The following is a 21,753-nucleotide window of genomic DNA, read 5'->3' as shown; positions in this document are numbered from 1 at the left end:
CTTGGAAACATTTTCTGCTTGAGTTGAACGGCAACCAAAACGATGTGCCAGAAACAGATCAAGAAACAGACACACACACACACACACACACACTGTTGATGTGTGGCTCCAATTCTTCCATTCACACCTCTGAAAACCACCCCAAGTATCAATATTCCAGGTAGACAGTGCTTACGGGACTGATTGCTGGGTATGTCCTTGAAAATTCAGTCTATGAGCTGTTCCACGGTTGAGTCTCTCTCAGTCAGGAGGATGCCAAGGTCTAACGGCACAGACACCCACCAAAAACACAGGGTTGACCAGGTTGTCTCAGGTCCCATGTGGCTTTGAAATACTTTGCCTCTGACTCCTGCCCAATTCCTAAAATTTTGGATTTTCCACTAGACTCAGCTGCTTCCCTTTCATATTTCTATCTGCTGGACTTGTGCTGCCAAACCTCAGTCCCTCCTTTTCCTTCGTTTTCATTTTATGGAGCAACATAATATAATATAAAGCAGTTAAGAGCTTAGACTGGAGCCCAACTGCCAGATTTCAGATCCTGACTCCTGTTTAACCCCAAGCTGAGTGACCTCAGGGAGACCCCCTCACCACTCTGAGCCTGTTTCCCATCTGTGAAACGGGGTTGGTAAGAGTGCCTACTTCATAGGTCAGCATGAGATTTACCTAAGTTAATACTAGCACATTTGGTAAAGATGATAAAAAATTGTGATTTCAGTGTATGAAGAATAAAACATTCCCAAGTACTGGGATGGAAGCAGAGATTAAAGGTCAAACCCTGTGAACTATAAAATCCCTTCCAACCCTGAGTTTTTATGCTCCTGTGAGGATAATCCCTTCCCCAGATTCAATTCCATCCACTTCCGAGTCCCACATCTGGAAATTTGCTCCTGTGTAGCAACAGCCAAATTCTTAAAGGTTTACGCCAAGAAGTTATGACAAAAAATTTGTTATTTGTACTGTAAATATCAATTAGGAATTCTTTAATGAGAATTTTGCCTTTTTTTGGAGATGAGTTAGGGAAATGGTAGAAAGAGCTAAAAGGAAAAAAAGGGAGTTGTTTGAAAGCCAAAACTAATCTTTAAAATATCTAAGAAATGAGACATTAGGAATCCTGATGTCAAGTTTGAGCCCCACTAACTAGCTGTGAAACTTTTTAAATCCCTTCAGCAGTCGGCCTGTTTCTCATATGTAAAATAATTCCACCAGGCTTCTTTATACATTGAACAAAAACCAAGTAAAATAAAAACGCTTCAACTGAAGCATCAATGAGATAATATGATAGAAAAGTTTGCATCTCAGAGAATAGAACAAGAATTGGATTATTTTAATTTGGAACAAAAACATTTTGAAATAATTGGACACCTTCAATCCAGGATGGAGTTAGGAAGACATCCTCAGACACCTCAGAGCTTAGTCAAAGGCCATTGATCACAGATGATACATGAGGCACTAAGGCAATTTTTACTTATATGTAAGGGGCGACCTGTAAGCCCAGCCTCCAGCTAGGTCCTGAGCATAAGGGTGCCATACCAGACGCTGATTTAGGGCTTCCCCCTGTGGAACTCTCAGTGGAATTCATTTTGTGCCCTCTCAGCCTTCCACTCCTTATCCCACCCCTGTGGGGGCGGCCGTGACGCCTTTGAGTGGGAAGGGAGAAAGGATACCATTCATTTCACCACAGCTGGTACTTAAAGACTCAGACTTGAGATCCATAGATGACAGGCCAACCTAAAATACACTGTGCACAAAGTACAGTCTTTTGCCCTTAACACACCAGCCTGTCATTTACATCAGTGTGATAAAAGCATTAGACAGCAGTGGTGTTGGGAAGGAATTTAGATTCCAGTCTTCACACGTTTTTCTGCATGTAAGTAGTGCCCCGAAACTTCATAGCTATTCTCCATCGATCTAATGGCTGGACACCTTTGCTGGGGAATAAAAAAGATGGATTCATAGCAGGAACCTCCAAGAGTTTTCCCCGTTTTGCTTTTTCAGCAAGTCTCTCAGGAGAAAGTGACAAACGGCAGCCTGTGCTCATTACGAGTCAGTGCTCCACTTGGGCTGGCTCAGCGTCGCTGCACAGAGATGCTCACGGGTATCTGCAAGTGTCAGCACCAGTGTCCAGAGAGGGGCACCTTTTCTCCTTTCTCCCCTCCGGTCTGCTTGGAGGGCTGCGTCTCCTTTCTTTTCTTATATGTGGGCCAGGTTAAGAAACTATTTCCTCCAAAGCTTTCCGTATGAGGCCTTATCCGCAAAGGTTTCCCATAGTGAATGATATAGAGGCAGTTCAAGTGTAGGGGTAACGACACCTGGCCCTTGCCTGCCCTGGGCTGCCCCAGACCACTAGTTCTCTCCTCTTTGTTTAGAGCTTAACCCCCACCAGGGTGGCAGGACTGGGTACCTTTTTGACACCAACAGGACCCAGGAGGGAAAGCAGAGGAGAAGTGGCCCTAACTTCCTCAAGCTCTCGTAAGTGCCACAAGCTCGGTGTGTTTTCTTTGGAGTCCAACACAGGCCCTGGTTTTGGCCACGGTTGGGTATGCACACCGGCCATTATGTGCATGCATCTTAGGCAAGTTAGTTAATCTCTTTACACAGTACTTTTTTCTACTTCAAAATGGGAATCATAATAGATTGTTGTAAAGTTGAAATAAACTGAATTTTGGGGGAACTAGTATAGTACCGGCATCTAGCATGTACTCCAAGTTCTTTCTCCAACTTGTTCTCTGGTTCATAATTTTAAGCCAGAAAATCTTCCAGAATGGAACCAGCTGCTCCGCTTAATGACAAATTTCACTTGGTCAGGGATGTCAGACAGGTTCAAAGTTACATCTAATCCCTCACTAGCTTTGGAGAATGGGCTACAAAGATGAAAAGAGATGCCAATAACCCCAAATGGGCTCTTACAGTAACATAATGAGGCACTCAAAGGCCACCAAATCCTAGGAAAAAAGAATCCCAGAGATACAAAGTGAGACAACCAACCAGATTTTCATACCCTTCCTCCTAATCTCCAGGTAAATTTGAAATCTAGAAATATGAGATTCAGGAAGTTGTGGCCAAGAATCTGAAGTGAAGTCACTCCTTTGGTTCTTGGCTATTGATTTATCAGAGCAGAGGGAGGTGACACCACCGCCGTTACAGAATTCTGCGGCATGACACGCATAGGATGCTCAAAACCTGAGCAGCCTTCCAACTCAGCACATCAAGTAACCCTTTGAACTTTGAGTGCCTTTCCTTTCCCAGTGATCCTGACCTTGTAACTGAAAATGTCATATATTAAAAGGACCAGATTCTTCCATCTATCAGACAGCAGAAGCCAAAGTGCTGCTTTACCCCAAATCTACTCACTGACATCTGGATTGAAAATCTACTCTGAGCAGATCACTCCTACGATTTCCTTTTCAAAACAGATGGAAAAGCTGAGGTACAGGTGCTAAGAAGAAAGCAATATCCCCCTTAGGCTGGTGAGAATCTATCTGCACAGGGACAATCTTGCAGCCCCACTTCTGGAAGCCAGGATTCGAGGGATTTGTCTTGGTGAGGAATGGATATTCCTCTGAGCTTGAGGCATGAAGGCAGTCAAAACAAGGCTCCGATCGCTGCCTTTCCGCCCATCAATGACACCAAAACTGAAGGAGAAACAGGGTCTTGGTTTTCCCAAACGGTGCTCAGTAGGACCGCAGTGGTTTGGCGTAGACTGGCTCTAAGATATGATGCGTAAGAACCAAAAAGAGGCTTCCAAGGAAGACAGCGATGAGGAAAGCCAGCAGGACGTAGCGGCCAATGAAAAAGGCATCCACAACCTGGGGAGGGAAACATCAAAAAGGAAATCACCATCATTTCAGCACCCTGGCTGTGCTCGCCTGAAATCGTTGATGACTGGGCCCAGAGTATGTTCATATTTGCAACTTCCAGGAACATCCTGCCCCTGAGTCTCCTCTGTAAATGGTCAAGAAAGGACCTTTTCTTAACTCCCTGAGCCGGAAATACAAGATAAAGAAAGGATTAGGGAAGTACTGGGAACAAATGGCTCTATTCAGGAGGCTCATAAAGCTTCATTTTGAAGATGCTGGATGAACTCTTTTCTGTTCTGAAATCAGTTACCTGAAGGAGTTCAGGAGAAGCTGGCTTGCACGGCCTTAGAAAGGCTCACTTTTTTATTATGGAGAATTTTAAACATATATGAAAATACAGTAGCATAATAAACCCCCATATACCCAAGATTCAAACCCCAAAATCATCAACCTATTGTCCGTTCAGGAGGTTCATTTTCAAAATGAACTTTAAAACTTTTATCAGAAGAGTTCTGAATCCTAACATTGCTAACCCAGCATTCTAAGGGTTACGGAAAATGGCCAGTTACCTGAGATACTAAAACACGGAGAGGATAGATAATGGGCCCGAGTCATACAGCTGGCTGCCCGGTAACCAGTCATACTTGAGGCCCCAAAGCTGTTGGTCTTTGCTGACAAAAACCTGTAGTTAGTATTGGTTCACTTGTCTACTGTCCACTGCCAGCGCACTACTCTCCCCGGATCCAAATGGTGGTGCTTAAGTTGGGGCAGGAAAAAACAATTTAATCTATGGACTAATGGAGCAGCCACACAAACCGTGTGACTGGGTGACTTCACAGCTTCCAGAGGCTTTAAAACCCCAGTACCTGGAAGAAAATCCAAACTACTCAAAGGTGATTGTGGTAGACAGGATAGTGGCCCCAGAATGTCCACATCCTAATCTTCAGAAATTGTGAATCTGATAGACTACACAGCAAAGGGAAATTAAGGTTGCTGATCAGATGACCTTCAAATACGGGGACTAGCCTGCATTATCCAATCCAGGTGGACCCAATGTAACCACAGGGGTCCTTAAAATTGTAGGAGGGAGGCAGAAGACCTCAGAGAGAGAGAGAGACATGAAGATGCAAGCAGAGTCGGGGAGATGCCACCTTGCTGGCTCTGAAGATGAATCAAGGTGGCCAGGGGCCACGGGCGGCCCCTAGAAGCTGGAAAGAACAAGGAAACAGATTCTTCCCTAGAACCTCCAGAGAGGAGTACAGCCCTGCCTACCCGTGGATTTTAGCCCAGTGAGACTGATTTTGGACTTTGAACTTATAGAACTAAAAGATAATAAATCTGTGTTGTAAGCCACCAAGTTGGTGGTAATTTGTTACAGCAGCAACAGGTAACTAATACAGTGGCAACACACAGAGCACCTGCCCAGTCGAGCACTGCTGTGGTGGCTGAGATCCAAGGATACCAAGAAGAAATGGGCTGCCCCAGAGATTACCCAGCAGCCAACTTACAACAAAGGTCAGTTGGATACAACAGCTTTAACGCAACTTTGACCTTGGCTCTAGAACTGAACAAGTCTCCTGTGGGCTACACGTTTGCTCATTTGACATGTTTCACTTTTTAATTAGCCAATTAGCTGGCCTTGGGTGCAGAAGGCCCAGGTCATGTATTATTGATATGGTATTGAGCCAGCCTGCTACAGGAGCAGTTCTCGAAACCTGAAAACAAGGTCTCCAATTCTGCTGGCCATGCAGACGAACAAATTTTGCTCAAAGCCCATCCTTCTCTCCTGGGTCTGAAACTCGGATGACAGAAGACAGAGGAATTGAATTAAAAACGTGTTGTTTTGTGTCCTCCCAACACTTACCTCTGCAGCAATTCAGAAATATGGTGGCCTTTTTTGCCCTCTCCCTTTACGAGGGAAATGGAAGTGAGCATTTACCCCTCACCCCCAGCTCACACACGTGACATTTAGACAAACAGAGATCTTCAAATGCTGACAGAAATACCTGGCATATACAGAAATAGTTCCTTAAATGTGTGTGGTATTTCCCTGGGACTTTTCAGAACCAGTTTCCTCCCTTTTGTTGTGGTTAGTCCTCGATAGAGTTGGAAATGTGTGCCCAATTTTTGTTCAGAAGTTGTTATGTAATTTTGTGTACTGTTGTCTAGTGTCAAAAGAGTCACCACGAATCCTTGGCCTCTAATATTCTGCGCAGTTCCCACAATGAAGGCTTTGCAGACAGACCTCAATCCTTGCCCTGCCTCTTCCTTTATGTACGACTTTGGGCAACTTACTTTAACCTCTTACAGCCCCAGCGTCCATACCTATAAAGTGAGTATAATAATAGTACCCACATCATGCTATTAGGGTATCTTGAGGTCTAAATGACAGAATGCGAACAACATGCTGAGTACAGGACTTTGCACACAGTAATCCCTTAAAACAACGTTAGTTATTATTGTTGCTACTTAAGAAATTAAAATGGAGGTTGAGAAGAAAGAAGCTGCTAGAAGGAGTAATGGGACACAAGAAATCAATGCTATTATCAAGATCTTAGGGCTTTGAGACCAGCCAAGCATGGTAAAGCCAAGCCCGCTCAGCACTGAAAAGAATGGGGGGTGGGTCTCCAGAGAAGGCCTAGGAAATGATAAAAATCTATTTAGAGGTGGGTGTTGGCACGTGTGGTTCCAGGAAGGCAGCCCAAAGGCTCTCCCAGAAGGCCACTAGTATTGAATCCATCTATCACCAGACTTCGGCTTCCTAGAGAAATGCTTGTCTTTCCTCACTACGCCTCCCTATGGAGAGTATTTCCTCACATCACAAGTGGCAACGATGGAACACGGGGAGATGGGGGCTGCTCAACTGCGGGCCTGCATCAGAGCTTCTGAGCCCCAGCTACAAGGAATGGGGACAGTTCACTTCAGGACCAGGTCTTTTCCTGTTCCTCACACATTTTCTCTTTCTCTGGCTCCATAGCATGAGGTGGCTTTGGGACCCACTGCTCATTCAACTTGATGCAAACCGGAGATGGGATCAAATCAGGCAAATAACTGCCTGAGGTGCAGCAAGTGGAAATCAGAATAGGATTCTTCTCCTGGGTGAAGGGGGTGGGGACTTACAATGCCCTCTGAGCTTTGTCCACCCTTATTTGAACTTTGCAGTTCTGCTACCTCATTGCAGCCAATGCAATGCTAGGGGACACACGGGGCAGGCTGGAAGCCTAGACCAAGGGCAGCAAGAGTTACAAGTCAGGCGACAAAAGAAAACCAACAGTTTTACCTTCGTTTCGACCTCTGGGGCTGGGGCTTCACTGGCCCTGGGGAGAAGCAGCAAAACGGATGTGATGATCAGAGCACCGAGGAAGGCAAAAATGACAGAGAACCTGGAGTCAGAAGACAAGAGTGTGAAAAGCACTGTTCACAGTTTCCTCTCTGATCAGTTAGGCCTGGACTAGCTCTTCCCTGGGGCCAAAATTCTTATGCTTCTGTCCATTAACAAGACCCAGGGACCTGCTGTCCACACAGTCCAGTGGATTTAGAAATGCTTCTCCTTCATCGCAAAGCCCTTCTTCGGAAACAGGCACCACCAGCTGGATGCATTTCTGTGTATCCCAGGTAACTCTAAACTCCTAAGAATGGAATTAGTGGTTTCAGTTTTGCCCCTGCACAGTCATAATCATGACAAATCAGAGTGGTCCCTCCCTCATCCCCACTTCTGTGCTGGTTCTCAGACCCGGATACTTAAGAAAATGATGTAGCTTCGCGGCCTCATACTGACACTGGCTGGCCAGGGTGCAGCTCTGCAGTGCCATTGGAGTCCCTCAGGGCCTGACTCCGTTCTAGAGTCAAAGCCTACAGAGAGCTGCCCAAGTCCTCTAGGGCTTCTTCAGTTTCCCTGGGCTCCGGTCTAGGGCCTCAGGGACTGGTCCAAGCATCCACCACAGATCTGAACAGTTAAGAGACACATGCATGTCCCACCCAAGAAACCCCACAGGCAGTGGAGCTTTTCTTCTCATCACTTGTGGCCCCCCGCCGTCTCCTCTACGGTGAGAACTGCCAATACCCCTTTCCCTTCTCCTCCCCTCTCTGCCTCAGAGCACAAGTAAGCAGTTAGTGCTTATGTCAAGAGGCTAAAATGCAACTCACTCGAACTGCCAGTAACTACAAAAATTATGGTCTGAATTCTAAATATCTCCTGAGCTTCTGCGAGCTCGCTTCTAATTGCCCTTACCTGGCACTGTCAGCTGGAGAGAATGCCTTACCTAGCAACACCGGAGGACCTGGAGAACAGCACGCACAGGAGCAGAACCAGCGCCCAGAGCAGGGCTAGGATGCACACGCCGGCCCCCAGGCCCAGTACGGTGCCGGCCATCTGCGGAGACAGGAGGCTGAGGCTGCACCCCACCCGACCCGCCCCAGCGGCTGAGGGGTCCCCAGGGCTCTGGGGCTGCCTGCCTTCCACATGCCCCTGGGTCTTAGGATGTTGTTCAGACAAAGGCAGAAAGTCTGAACTCACTATGGGGAATTTCTGATGACTGGTGTGGCAGGAGTGTTCATGAATGTAGGCCTTCAGGAATGTCGAGTTCCTTAATAGGAGGGAGAAATTTAGGAGCCCACACCTTTCTTTTTGGTGAGGGTGGAGAAGTTGCTTTCTGCTGTGTTGGGGGTCACCTCCCATTTGGTATCTGAGTTCCAATCTGTCCTTCCCCAACGCACAGCAGAAAGCTGGACTCTCCCTTGATATAAAACCCTAACTGAAGGCTGTGAAGGCCCCAGGACCCGAGGTGAAGCGGTCAGGTTGAGTCCTCAGCGAGAGCCACGTCTCAGTGAGCAATCACAGGACGGAAGTGTCCTGCTCCATTGTTGAGTTTCTATTCACAGCAGAAAGAAACTCCTAAATCCTTGAAGAAGAAGAGAAAGAAGAACCGTCCCAATCTGCGAGCATCCCCTGTGCGCCGAGGCCCTCACAAGCGTGTCGCTTAATCAGGGCAGTGAGCTGCTGAGGCGGGGGTCATTTGCGTGTGACAGAAGAGGTGCAGGGTGAAGGGATGTGTCCTGACAGACCGGGTGGCTCACAGCAACAGGAAGTTATCCTCTCATGGTTCTGGAGGCCGGAAGTCTGGTTCAGGCATCAGGCAGGCCAGGCTCCCTCCAAAGGCCCAGGGGGAATCCTTCCTGTCCTGTCCCAGCTGCTGGCAGCTCCTGCTGTTCCTCAGCTTGTGGCCTCCTCGCCCCCATTTCTGCTCTCATCCTCACGGGCCTTCTCTGTGTCTCTGGCTTCTCCCCATCTGTCTCTGATGAGGACACGTTGTCGGACTTAGGGTCCACCCAAACAATCCAGTGCGACTTTATCTCAAGGTCCTTAATTACATCTGCAAAGACCTTTTTTCCAAATAAGGTCACATTCACAGGTTCCAGGATGTGGGCATAACCTTTCTGGGGGCCACTGCCCAACCCACTCCAGGGGAACACCATTCTGTGGTACCTCCCCTGATTTTCCCTTCCAGGATCAGAGGCAAATCTTAAGCAAGCATATTCCTCCTGAGGTTGATGGTATTCTTTACCCTGATGACTTAAATACCACAAAAATTGTTATCTTTGAGAAGTTCTGTTTAAAGATATTGGAAAGGAAGCCGTAATCATGAACTGCTAAAACAGACAAACATTTATTCAATCAACATCTATTATGGGCCTAACATGTAAAGCGTCGTGCTGCAAGCTGGGGATCCAAAGTATCTTCTGATAGAAGCTTAAGGTTGACCTGAGAACCCTGTCACATAAACAACTATTCGTATTACATTCTGTTAAGTAGAAATAAAGAGCAATGGAATGAGACAGTGGGAGGGGCTTTACAAGAAAGCCATTCTGCGCAGGCCCATTTGGGAAGGAACCGGTGTGGCAAGATGACAGGGTGCGGGGAACGGGTGTGCGGAGGCTGGCAGCCGAGGAGGCAGCTCCCTCTCGCTGACCTCACTGGGCTGCCTTTGCCCCTCATGAGAGCACGCGGCTGTCGCCTCAATGACCCTAACATGCCAAATGTCTCCCCATGTCTGGGTCCTTGTACTGCTGTTTCCACGGCTCGTCATTAAGCCCTGACCCCAAACAAGCCCTCCCCCATGGGCAGGGCTAGCCTCCCCACACCCACCTGACCTCAGCTTTAAATGTAAGCTCCTCGGAGACCTCTTCCCTGATGGCCTCGCTAACGTGACCCCCAAAACAACTGCTCTCCATTACTCCATTTCCTTCAGAGCACATTTCATACACTGTAGTTCACATTTTTATTTATTGTTTAAAGGTTTATTTTCGGTCTCCAACTAGAATAGTAAACGCCACAAGGGCAGAGATGGTATCTTGCTCCCCACAGTATCCCCAGTTCTTACCACAGAGATAAGCAAGAAATATTTGTTAGCTGAACAAATGAGGCAATACTAACAAGTCCACAACAATCAAGTGAAGGAGAGAGAGGGTCATTTCTAGCTTTAGAAAGATGACTGCTACTTCTGGCCAATAGGCTGGATAGAGCTAACGAAGGAATTCTCTCATCCAACAGCAGACATGCAGAAATGCTTAATAAAATAGAAAAGAGCTTAATACCCAGTGGAACTTGAAAGCAGTAAAGGAAAATCCTTAAGGGCGATAAAGAAAAACATAACTCAAAGCCAGAGCGGTCAGCAGGAGCTGAGCCCAGAGGTCTTTAGCGGTACGGAACCAGCTACAGACATTTCAAGTGGTCCCCTCCTGGACAGATGAAGTCTCAGACCCACCGAGAACTGAGAACAAGGCATGAAGATAAGTCCTGAAAGGGCTCACCTGTCTCTGGAATAGGGACTCAAAAACTTGCTGCTGACTCAGTTGGTAGAATGCTGGCCAAGAGCTTCAGGCTGTGGGTGAAAAAGGAATGAGAAATCAGAATCTCAATCTTGCTTTACATCCAGGTGTGGGGTTCCAGGCACCTACCCATACAGCATAGGAGTCCTGAGTAGTACCATGTAGTAAGGTCAACATGAAAAACTGACAAAAGGTGAACAACCCAAAGGCTCCCGGCAGAGAGGCATGCCACCGTAGGTCGGCGTGCAAGGCTCCCACGAAAGTGCATATAAGATAAAGATGTGTTCAGACATATACAGACTGAAAGGGGGTTCGTCTCTCAGAGATATACTTCAGCAAGAAGGAAAATGAACCAGGAAAGAAGGCATCAAGCATAAGGAGGAATGGTGGGAAAACACTAGGAAATACTGACAGTAAAGATTTCTGTAATGACAAGGGCTCATTTTTTGAGGAGTTAAAAACAAGGAAGAAATAAAGTATTTGTCAATGGTTATTAGGAAGATGAGAAAGGAGAGTTCAAAGTTAAATCATTATCTGGTTATCATTTTGCTCTGGAGAAGGTAAGTTAATCATCACCTGTAGACTTTGTTAAGCTAAACATGCATGTTAAAAAATGTACAGGTAAACACCAAATAACAGAAATAGGATGAATAACTTCCATATAAGTAGAATGAAAAAAATAATGAAGGGAAGCTGAAGGCAAGAGGGGAAAGAAACGAAGAAAAGACAAGGAAAATAGAAAATCCAAAATAAGCCTGAAAAACCCAAATATAATAGTAATCACAGTAAATCCAAACAGATTGTTCTTGACTGTTAAGAGATTCTCATACGGATTAAAAAATCCCAGCTCTTTACAAACACTGAACAGAAACCATAATGAGAGAAAACAAAGAGATTGAAGAAGACAAAAAGCAAATACTAACAAAATGAAAACAAGGAGGGGAGAGGAAATGGAGTTGATCAATGGATACAGAGCTTCAGTTCTGCAAGATCAAATAGTCCCAGAGGTCTGTTGCGCAACAATGTGAATATACTTAACACTACAGAACTGAACACTTAAAAATGGTTAAGATGATAAATATTATATATGTGTTTTTTACCACAATTTAAAAAAACAAGCAAAACAAAATACAATTGGGAGAAACAGTATTAGTATCCAAGTAAATAGAATGTAGATCTTTGAAAAATTTAGTAGCAGTCACAAAGGAATATTTTAACAAAAAGATACAGCTCAAAACAAATATGAACCTAAAACAAAGCCTCAAAATCTATAAAGCCAAAACTGACAGAACCACTGCAAGCAATGGACACACTCACAAATTTAGGGGGAGATTTTAGATACCTTTCTCAGAAATCCATAGATGAAGCAGATTAAAAAGAAGAGTACATACTTGACAAAGAGGATATACAAATGGCTAATACGTATGTGAAAAGGTGCTCAATTTCGTTAGTCATCAGGAAATTGCAAACGAAAACCTAAGTGCAGTACTTCTAGATACCCATCAGAATGGCTAAAATGAAAATGACAGACAACACTAAGTGTTGCCAGGGATGTGGAATAACTGGAACCCTAATTCAAACAAACCAAATGCAAAAACCCTTTTACTGAGGAAATCTGAACAGTATTTGGATATTTGACAATATGAGGGACTTGCTATTTATTTTTTTAAGTGAAAAATATTTTTTTTTAATGTGATGGTATTGTGGTCAGTCATATTGCTAAAAGATTATATGACATACAAATCTACACACACATACATAACACAGGTAACAGAAAGTGATGTCTGAGAACTTCATAATTTCCAGGGCAGAGGATGTGAGGGGGTCATGAGTTACTTGTTGAAGCCAGTGATGAGTATGACTATTTGCTATACTGTTTTTTATACTTTTGAATGTATTTGAAACTTTCATAATAAAAAGATGTGTGCATATATAAATGAAATAAATCCCCCAAAATGATGTGGAAGATTTTTATAGAAGAACTTTATTCATAGATATTTAAAAAAAAAACAAAAACCTGAGTGAAGAAACAAAACAGACCCAAAAAGAGAATGTCCCTGTTCCTGGATGGGATGATTCCATATTGAAAGATCTCAATTTTCTTTATCTATCAATTCAATATATGTCCTACCAAAATCTCAAAATAATTTTTTGTGGAACTTGTGGAACTTGAAAATAGATCCTAAATTCATATGGAAGAGCAAAAGCCCAAGAATAGAGAAAACAATTTTAAGAACTCGAATGGAAACTTGCCTGTTACCAACTGCTACAAAACACATTATAAAACCAAGGTAATTAAAACAGTGTGATAGTGGCATAAAGACACACGAGCCAGTGGAATAAAATAGAGAACCCAGAAACAGAGCCATGCATTTATGAGAACTCTGTACAGGACAGAGTTGGCCTTATGATTCAGCGAGTAAAGGAGTTCATAGATGGTATTGAGACAAATGATGATCCAATCAGAAAGTAATAAAACTAGACCTCTAGCTCCTATACAGATGCCAATTTTAAATGGAAAGTAATTCATAATAAAACAGCATATGTTTAAATATACAAATGTTCAGGCTGACTACACTAGAATACATAATGAAGTGGAGCACTCAGATGCTTGCACCTAAACTTAGAACCACCACGAATGCAAAAGCCACCATTGCAGGCTGATGCAGGTGTGTTGTATGGCAACTCAAATACCACGAGCTGGCTGCCTTCAGTTATGTGATTTTCTGGAGTGATGAACAACTCTTGTAAAAGTTCCAAAACGTAAATAAGTATAATTTCCCCTTGATTTACATTTTGAGTTGCATTCTTGGAAATTTTACTATATTAAACTGTGCCAAAAAAATACATTATGTTTATGCCAAGAAATGGAGTTAAGTTATAAGCTTAGATTATAAATGAGTATCCTGCGGTATACTCAAAAATTGTGCAGAATATGGGACAATGTGCCATTGTGAGGGACTGCCTATGCACTGCGGAATCTTGCATCCCCAGCCCTGCTCTGTAAACCCCTGTGTGCCTCCAAAATCACAATAATAACCAAATATGCCCTCATGAATTCCAAAATGACCAAAGAGGCAATACCACCCCCCTGGAGGACCACTGTTCTAGAACAACTCTTGCGTAAAGAGACATGTACAAGGATGTTCATTGCAGCCTCATTTATTCAGAATAGCAAAACATCTGGAAAAAACTAAAGTCCATCAATAAGGGAATGGATCTGATATATTATATGCTCATAATGAACACTTAAAATGAATGAACTTGATCTAGCTGCATTGACATGAATATATCTCAAAAACAGTGTTGAGTGATAGAAGCTGCAAAATGAAGCCCACAGTATGATACTACTTGTATTTCAAAAATTAAAACAAACCTAAATAGTAATAAATATTGTTTATTATGTACATATATACAGTGTATTTTATACATATATAAAAACATGGACATGAATGATGCACAACAATTTCAGAAAAGTGTCTGCCTCTGGGGAGGAGGGAAGGGAGGAGAATGGGGCCAGGAAAGAGTAGAGAAGGGATCCCAACTAAAAAAATAAAAAATATAAGCGAATGTTTCAAAATGTTAACATTTGTAATCTAGTTGGTAGGGCATAGATATTTGTTGTACTACCAGTGTAATATTCTCTATTTTTGAAAAGTTTTTAGATAATTTGTGATTTTTAAATAGGTAACTGAGTGCCTATGAATTGACATCAGAGACCAGAGACTGGTAGCCAATAAGAAGATGATTCCAGTTCTCCAGGTATGAGATGATGAGGGTCTCAACTCCAGTCCTAGCCATGGAAATGTTAAGTTAAGGGAGAAGGCACTAGAGATGACAGGTTTCCTAATTGGTTGACTGAGCTGATGGTACTGCCCTTAACAACATAACTAGTTAAATTTAATTGCTGCTGTTTGGGATATTACACAAAACCTGTAAAACTTGGACCAACTCTAACACAGGGCAAATGGTAGTTAAAGCTGGTATCATTAGAAACATTGCCTTTCAATCCCCCATAGAAGCTTAAAAGTTCATGAGACATTGGGTTCCATATATGGCATGGCTTTACAGTAATGAGACAAATATCTCCAAGCTCTTGTAAGAATGAGGCTCATCACTTTATAACCAAACTGCGTATTTTCTTACTAAACACAAAAAGGAAGGGCTAGACAGAGTGCTGTTGTGGGAGAGGAGTGAACATCCATATTTCAGCTTATTAATTCAGTGTGAGACCAATACTTGTAATTATTTCCCATACTTGATCAGCTAAATTACTGAGTAAAATATGATAAAAATAAAAAACAACAGGGTTCCTATTTAATGTCCAGGCCTTTTTCAAACCTTCCTGAGAACCGATGATTTAGTCAACCTGGGTTCCAGAGTAAGTCCATTTACTTAATGCCTGCGACGTTTAAAGCAAATAGACTAGAGTCAGAATAAAATAAGGTCTTAATTTGAACACCTTGCTTGGTAGTTGACGACAAGAGCAACCCATCAGGGCTAACTTTTCCCATCTGGGTTTATGCGGTGAGATTTTTCTTTGAAGAGTTTGTCCAATACTGTTTAGAGGTATGTGTAATGGGCTCTTCATCCATTTAGCAATTGGCTCTATGCACCCTTTCACCTAGCTCTCTGAGAAAACTGACAGAGAGGCATTCATGAAGGTGCCTGACCCCTACATAGGCAGCCTCTTGGATTAAAAATACACTGCTCACCACCACGCTGTCCACCATGTGTGAGAGAGAATACTAGAGGCTATTACAAGATGACTTACTGTGCAGTACAAATGTGGATTCCATGGAGGGTAACCTAAGTTGCCGGTGGTGGGTGTTAGATATCTCACCATTCCCAGATGTTCAGACTCAAGCCCTTGAAAAGTAGTAGAAAACAGCGGGTTATAGGGCTGAGTTGCCTTTCCTGAAGTTTCTTTTTCACTTTCCTTAGTAGCTGTCAGGAACCTTCAAAAATAATTGAGGGGTGCTTCAATTTTTCTATTTTAAACACTTCACTATGGTTTGAATTTTAAAATACGAGGATATTACCTCTACTTTTGTAATTAATTAAAATGCAAGTCTGGAAAAAATCAATTCCTGAGCTAGCTAAGTGCCATCGATGTGGCATCATCTCTTGATACACTGACAGAAAAGGAAGATCAGTGGATCCACACCTTTCCTTCCACCTTTTTCCTGGGCGGTGTTTCGATTTGCAAGCGCCACAGCGATCGTGTGTCTTCAGCCCATCACCCAGGGCTCCCAGGACAGCAGCACTCCACTGCTGAGGTGGAACATTCCAGTAAGTAGGGCTCTACCTTCTCTTCCAAGGCCTACTGTTGATTCAAACTGGCGACAAGAGAACATTGCCCCCAGGTTTCATCTAAGAAGGTTCGCCCCGCTACGTCCCAGCAGTTGGACAGATGAAGGTTTCAGTCATAAGCTATTAGAATCGATCGCTGACATTTCACTTTCTAAGGTGCGTGAGCAATAAAACTTTCCTTCCTTCCTTGCCCCAAATAAGTATTTATTTGCCTCCGGGCCTCGGGTCCAGATCAGCGGTCAGGGTCACTGAGCGGTCCACCCACGCCTTCTCCCAGCCTGCTCAGCCCCAGCATCCGCTCTCCGCGAACGCCCCACTTTCCTCACCTCCACCCGCATCACCGGGCTCTCCCTCTCCCCGGCCCCCTACTCACGCTTGACGATTCGGCCGGTTCCAGCCCACAGGGGCTTTGGTCTACTTAGGGCGAATCATAAGTGGGCTTTCATTCAGGCGATTCCGGATTCGCTAATCAGCGCCGCTCTTTCAGCGTCTGGCTTCCCCCTCATTTGCTTCTGCACGCTGCGGCTCCAGGCAACGCCGAGCGTGCTGGGTGGGCACGTCGCGTGTCGTTAAGCCCTCCGATTGGTCGGTGCTTTTGGTCCTGAGACCGGCCTTCAATTGGGCAGAGGAAGTCCTGGCTTTCATCTCCCTTCCCACCTCTTTGTCAATCACACCATCTCTTCTGTAACTCAGAGGAACATTGGTCAATATAGCCGGAGGGCGGGTTGTTAGGCGGAAGAGAGCTGCTTCTCCCGGCCTCCATCGCTGTTGCCATGGAGACTGCACAGCCCAACTCTGAAGCCAAGGGGCCGGGCAGCAACCTGCCCCCGGAGATCTCTATGGCAGACCAGACGTTAGTGCCTTTCCGGAGTCAGATGGAAGTCTCAGTTCCCGACCCACTGGCTCCGGCGGCCCGCAGAGTTCTGGGGGCAAGTCAGAGTAGGCCTCGGAGAAGAGGTCAGGCCCAGTAACTAAGGTCCCCTAATAACCCTCAAATAGTTAATTGCACCATTTTACTCATGGTTGAGACTGGGGAAGAAGGCTGGGGTCAATCAAAATCTGTCACTGCGGGCGTCTGGAACGGGAGCTGGTCAATGCTTTTAGGCGACTGCTCTTACCTAATTGCAAACTGAAACTTGCATGATTTCGTTCCAAGGCTATGTGGCCTGTCAGGCCAAAAGATCCACAGAGCAGGCCAACCAAAGGAAATGGAACATAGGATGCAAGCGCCAGTGCTGAATTAGGAAGGGAAAACAGACAATAATCAAAACAAACAATATTAAATTTTGGGAGCTGCCGTATTTTGAAACTTTGACCTTAGACAACATTTTTAAACATCAGGAAGCAGTTAAATCCTGGAATGCCAAATCTCCGATTTAGGAAATTCAGCTCCTGAACAGCTTTATGAGTAAAATATAAGATGGTTGAATTCCATTGACAATACATCTCAAATTTATTCTACTTTGGAGGTTTCATTTGTAGTGGTACGTACTGACTAATGATTTCTTATGTGTTTAACAACTTAACCTTACTTGGCCCACTGAAGAGCTTTGTGGTTAAGAGAGCCATTATTTTGATTAATTGATTTCATTGGAATTGAGTGTTAACTGTAGCTAAGCAATGGTAGGGACTACAGAACACAAAAGAAATATCATGTGACTCCTGCCTTAATAGTCTGTGGTTTGTTAATGTCAACAACATATGAAACAATTAGGAAATACTTTAAAGCAAGATATAACAATGTGCTCAACATAATTTATAGTTAATTGCCCCCAAAGATAATACTACTACTTCCTATGTGCAGAGCATTTTGTAATTTTCATAACACTTCTTCATTTGTATTACTTGGAGGGAAATACTGTATTAGCTGGAGTTAATGTGGTCTTCATGGTATAGCAAGAACTAATGCTGGGCCCTGGCATATGGGCAGTAATGGGAAAGGTAGAACAGAAATGGAAAGGAATCCAAGGTGAGAGAATAGTTTGCACAAAGAGGATGAAACAATGAGCACTGAGTATTTGGTGCCTGTAGGGAGACAAATAATGGAAAATAACATTGTATAGACCTACTGGTCAGGACCAGTTCTGAGGCCTTAATGTTTTGGGGAAAGTGTTCAAAAGTTTGAGATTGGGAAAGTTAACTTTCTTATACTTCTAATGGATCAAACTGACTTTGGGGTTAAATTGTAAATTAAGACTAGGGCATGACAGCAGGCATTCCACACCTTTTAAATCTTCCTGAATGGATGTAACACTTTAGGTTTTCTCTCTCTTAAGAAGGGAACCCCTGCCTGCCCCTTAGCCCCATGTCTATTTCATGTCTTAACTGGGAGGAGGTCTTCCTCTTCTGATTGCATAATGATATCCTGCCCTCTCACTGAAATTGAGGATGTGCTGTCAGCATGGCGCTCCATCTTTTGCTGCCTTTTAATTGAAGTTCACCCTATAGAACATTGACTTGACTATCCAGTCTTCATCTTTTTAAAAATTGTCTTCTGTACACTGTTACACATTGCCTCTCCACATTGCTCCATATCTCTGCTATGTATTGTAAAATGTACATCAGTGACATATGTGTGCATTTGATCTTGTCTAATTACAATTTTCTTTTCTTCTAAATCAAAATTCCAAGCAACAACAATAAAAACCAGTGTCTTATTTCCTCTTTCTAAAACGTGTAAGCTAATTTGTTATGCTGTCTGATAAAGGCAGGGTAGCCAAAAGAAATCATTAGGGTTATGCAGTGTAAGGAATGATGTCAAGAGAAGACAAAGTTTTCTTGTTTATTTTGTAGTTATCAAAACTTTTTCTTCTGGAGAGCCCTGAATTTTTCATAAATATTTTCTCATGTGTGAGTATTTGAACATTTCTGCAGGTCTCGGCCAAAAACCTAAGTAATTGTTGGTTATTAGCTGAGGCTGAAAGCTACCAGTGTTCTATTCTGCTAATCAGGAAAACTGGGTAAACAAAAACTGTTCCCTGGTGCTACTGTTAGTAGTTGAGCCCAAGTTACTGGGCTTCCAAGGTCAACCAGAATTGCCACCATGATTTTCCAAATAATAATATTTATCTGATGCTGTAGACCAGGGGTCAGCAAACTGTGGCCTGCGGCCCTAATCCGGCCTGCCATATGTTTTTTGTATGACCTGCAAGCTAAGAATGATTTTCACATTTTTAAATTGTTGGAAGAAAATCAAAAGAAGAAAAATGTTACCATTACATGAAATTCAAATCTCAGTGTCCACAAGTTGTTTTTTTTTTTTTTACCAGAGCACAGGCATTTTCATTTATTTACATGTTGTCTATGACTGCTTTCACTTTACAACAGAACTGAGTAGTTAATACAGATACAGCCCAAAAGTCTAAAATACTTAAAACTGGGTCCATAAGAAAAAAATCTGATCCTTCCTACCTTAGTAGTCTCTAATGAGTCAGGTTCCATGGAACTCTGGAACTGAAACAGACTTTGGGAATTATGTAGTGTTAATCATTGATAGAGATAAATTACCTCTTGCCTAAAATCACATAGTCAGTGGACAGAGCTGATACTAACCATTGGCCCAAGGTTTCTTTCACCCTTGCTGAGTCTTTTCTCATTACAGCTTATCCTACTCAGGATGGGATAAGTGTTACATTGTTTGGAGGCAAGAAGAATTCATCAGAAGCTTTCCTAATTTTGATTTCATGTCTCATCCAGAGAAAAACAGTGCACTGTGATCAGTTTACGGATACTGGAACTTTCAGTGTTTCAGCCAGTATGAGTTGTGTTGTGTTCTGTTTTCTGGTTTTTGTCCTTTCTGAAATAGTGTATGACCACCATGAAAAACTTTCTCATTCTTATGCTCTTTTTCTCTTAAAAAAAATTCTGTTTGCTTCAACAAAGGAATTCATTGGTGGCTGAGTTTCCATTCCAGTCTACGTACGTTTCTAAGGGAGGTGAGGAAGCTCAGGAAGGCACAGGATACACAGTTAGTACTCTGGGGTCCGTGGATGGGCCATATGTGTGCAGAGGGGAAGGGGCGCTTCCACAAGCCCACCAATGGCGGGGATTAGTGCGGATGTGCCTATGTGGACTTTTCTAGGGAGAGTAGCCATAGCATCTTTGAATTTGTAAGAGTCTGTGACCCCCAAAATATTCAGAATTATAGATATTTTAAAGGAGATGTGTTCTGGGGAAAAAGCTTCTCAGATGTGCAGCAGAGGAGACTGATCTCAGTTCTCAGGCCTGTCAAACCTCAGCTGACATGAGGGGAGAGCTCTCAGCCCCCCTATATCAGCCCACCCACGTTTTTTACCTTCTCTGCGGCTCATAAAGGTGATAAAAATTCATCAGATTCACGTAACAGTTGAACTCAGATGGTGATGAAATCCCAGTATAATTCTCTCCAAAGAATGTTCTGATTAATAGAAACTTCAGAGAAACTAATTTTATGAAAATAGCAAATGGGATTGTTTGAGCTGAAGCAAGCCGGGAGAGGGGGGGGCCGGTGCTCAACGGAAGATGCAAACAACCCTATTGTGCGGAGCTGACAGCTCCAGTCTGGCCGTTTATTTATTAAATGTTTTTCCGCTGTAACTGATTAAGCCTGGATTCTGGGGGGTGAGGGGGCTGACAGAAGAAGACAATAGAACAGAAAGGAAACCTGGACGGCCTCCTTCAGCATTGTTGCCCCACGGCTGTGTCCTGTGAAAGCCTCTGTTTTCCCCTAGTTTGGCGAGTGGGGAGGGTTCCCTCTTTGGTGGGACTCCGAAATGGATGAGACAAGTAACATGCTCTTGATTTCGGAATTATTAGTCCATTCGTAGAAATCAGTGTTCTTCAGAGAAAATTCAGCCTGTTGGCTCAACAACTGGGGGCCAGGTATTTTGTTTAATCTCTAAAAGACCTGTTTTGCCCAAACACGGAAGAACTTGGTCTGCTGTAACATTAAGATATAGCAAATGTAATGCTTTAGGAGAATAAAAGATTGGGCTTACTTGGCTTAGTTGCTGGCTGGAAGGGTCTTTTATGCCGGTAAGGACTTCTAAGGTCTCATTCTTAAGCCAAAGAATAGGAAAAGGCTGGTTGACAGAGAGGCAGCTGAACTCTGATTATGCCAGTAATCATGTGAAGCAAAAGTTCTGGCAAATGGGGAGTACTTTTATGTAAATCTTAAATTCAACTTTTAGCCCTCTGTTTTCTGAACAGTGTAACAGAGGGCAAGAGACTTCATTTCCTGGCCAGGCAGCCTCTTAATTTGCTCAGAGCAAGTAATCCTATGTCATTAGTATGGATGGCTCAGAGTGGGGCCATTCATTCATTCATTCATTCATTCATTTATTAATTTGACAAATGCTTGTACTGAGTATTACCAGGTGCCCTGCACTGTTCTGGACAATGGGGATAAAGAATGAAAGAAAAAGTCCGTTCCTGCTCTCATGCGACTTACATTCCAAGGGAAGGAGCCAGATAATCAACAACTAAATATATAAAATACTTGCTGGTTTCAAATACTATCAAGAAAAGTGACGTAAAAGAATAAAGAATGAAAAAGGGGCATTTGGGTCATTATTTCATGCTTGGGTCGGGGAGGAAGGCCTCTCTGATGAGGTGACATCTTAGCAGTGACCTGAAGGAAGTGAGAGGGTAGGGACAAATCGAAGCAGGCAAAGGCCCTGAGAGGGGAGGGTGCAGTTATATTCCGGGAAAATCAAAGGACGCCAGTGTGACCTGCGTTGGGGGAGGTCATAAGGGCCTTGTAGAGCTCAAGCTTTCTTCTCAGTAACCTGGGGAGCCACTTGGAGGAATTTTGGGCAAAGAAGTGACAGGATCTGAC

At 43.6% G+C, this 21,753-nt stretch overlaps 1 protein-coding gene across 10 annotated transcripts; it reads right to left on the bottom strand.

Annotated features, from left to right (window-relative positions):
* Nucleotides 1-947: 947 nt before the first annotated feature.
* On the bottom strand, nt 948-16,486 carry TMEM218 (transmembrane protein 218). Of its 10 annotated transcripts, none has more exons than XM_073239547.1 (7): nt 16,312-16,486; nt 15,400-15,494; nt 10,608-10,678; nt 8,874-9,091; nt 8,060-8,169; nt 7,078-7,180; nt 948-3,806 (listed from the first exon to the last, which is right to left on the bottom strand). In XM_073239547.1, the coding sequence occupies exons 5-7, from the start codon at nt 8,167-8,169 to the stop codon at nt 3,672-3,674; spliced, it is 348 nt and encodes a 115-aa protein (XP_073095648.1). In that variant the 5' UTR covers nt 8,874-9,091; nt 10,608-10,678; nt 15,400-15,494; nt 16,312-16,486; the 3' UTR covers nt 948-3,671. The 10 variants fall into 10 exon arrangements, with proteins under 10 accessions (XP_073095648.1, XP_036856827.1, XP_073095650.1 ...); XM_037000932.2 differs by lacking the exons at nt 8,874-9,091; nt 16,312-16,486 and adding exons at nt 15,793-15,899; nt 16,265-16,281; XM_073239549.1 differs by lacking the exon at nt 15,400-15,494.
* Between the last annotated feature and the right edge of the window lie 5,267 nt (nt 16,487-21,753).

This window comes from Manis javanica, chromosome 6 (genome assembly GCF_040802235.1).
Source record: "Manis javanica isolate MJ-LG chromosome 6, MJ_LKY, whole genome shotgun sequence".
Lineage (NCBI taxonomy): Eukaryota > Metazoa > Chordata > Mammalia > Pholidota > Manidae > Manis > Manis javanica.
The sequence above is the reverse complement of the archived record's forward strand: the minus strand, read 5'-3'. Positions and strand labels throughout refer to the sequence as shown.

What these genes read in the sequence shown, in the direction of transcription:
- TMEM218 (XM_037000931.2), bottom strand. Translation starts at nt 8,475, where the DNA reads ATGGGAGGTGACCCCCAACACAGCAGAAAGCAACTTCTCCACCCTCAC. An exon ending in GTCATCAGAAATTCCCCATA is followed by an intron (nt 8,170 to 8,313) that starts GTGAGTTCAGAC and finishes CTGTCTCCGCAG; the next exon opens with ATGGCCGGCACCGTACTGGG. An exon ending in CCCCAGAGGTCGAAACGAAG is followed by an intron (nt 3,807 to 7,077) that starts GTAAAACTGTTG and finishes TTCCCTCCCCAG; the next exon opens with GTTGTGGATGCCTTTTTCAT.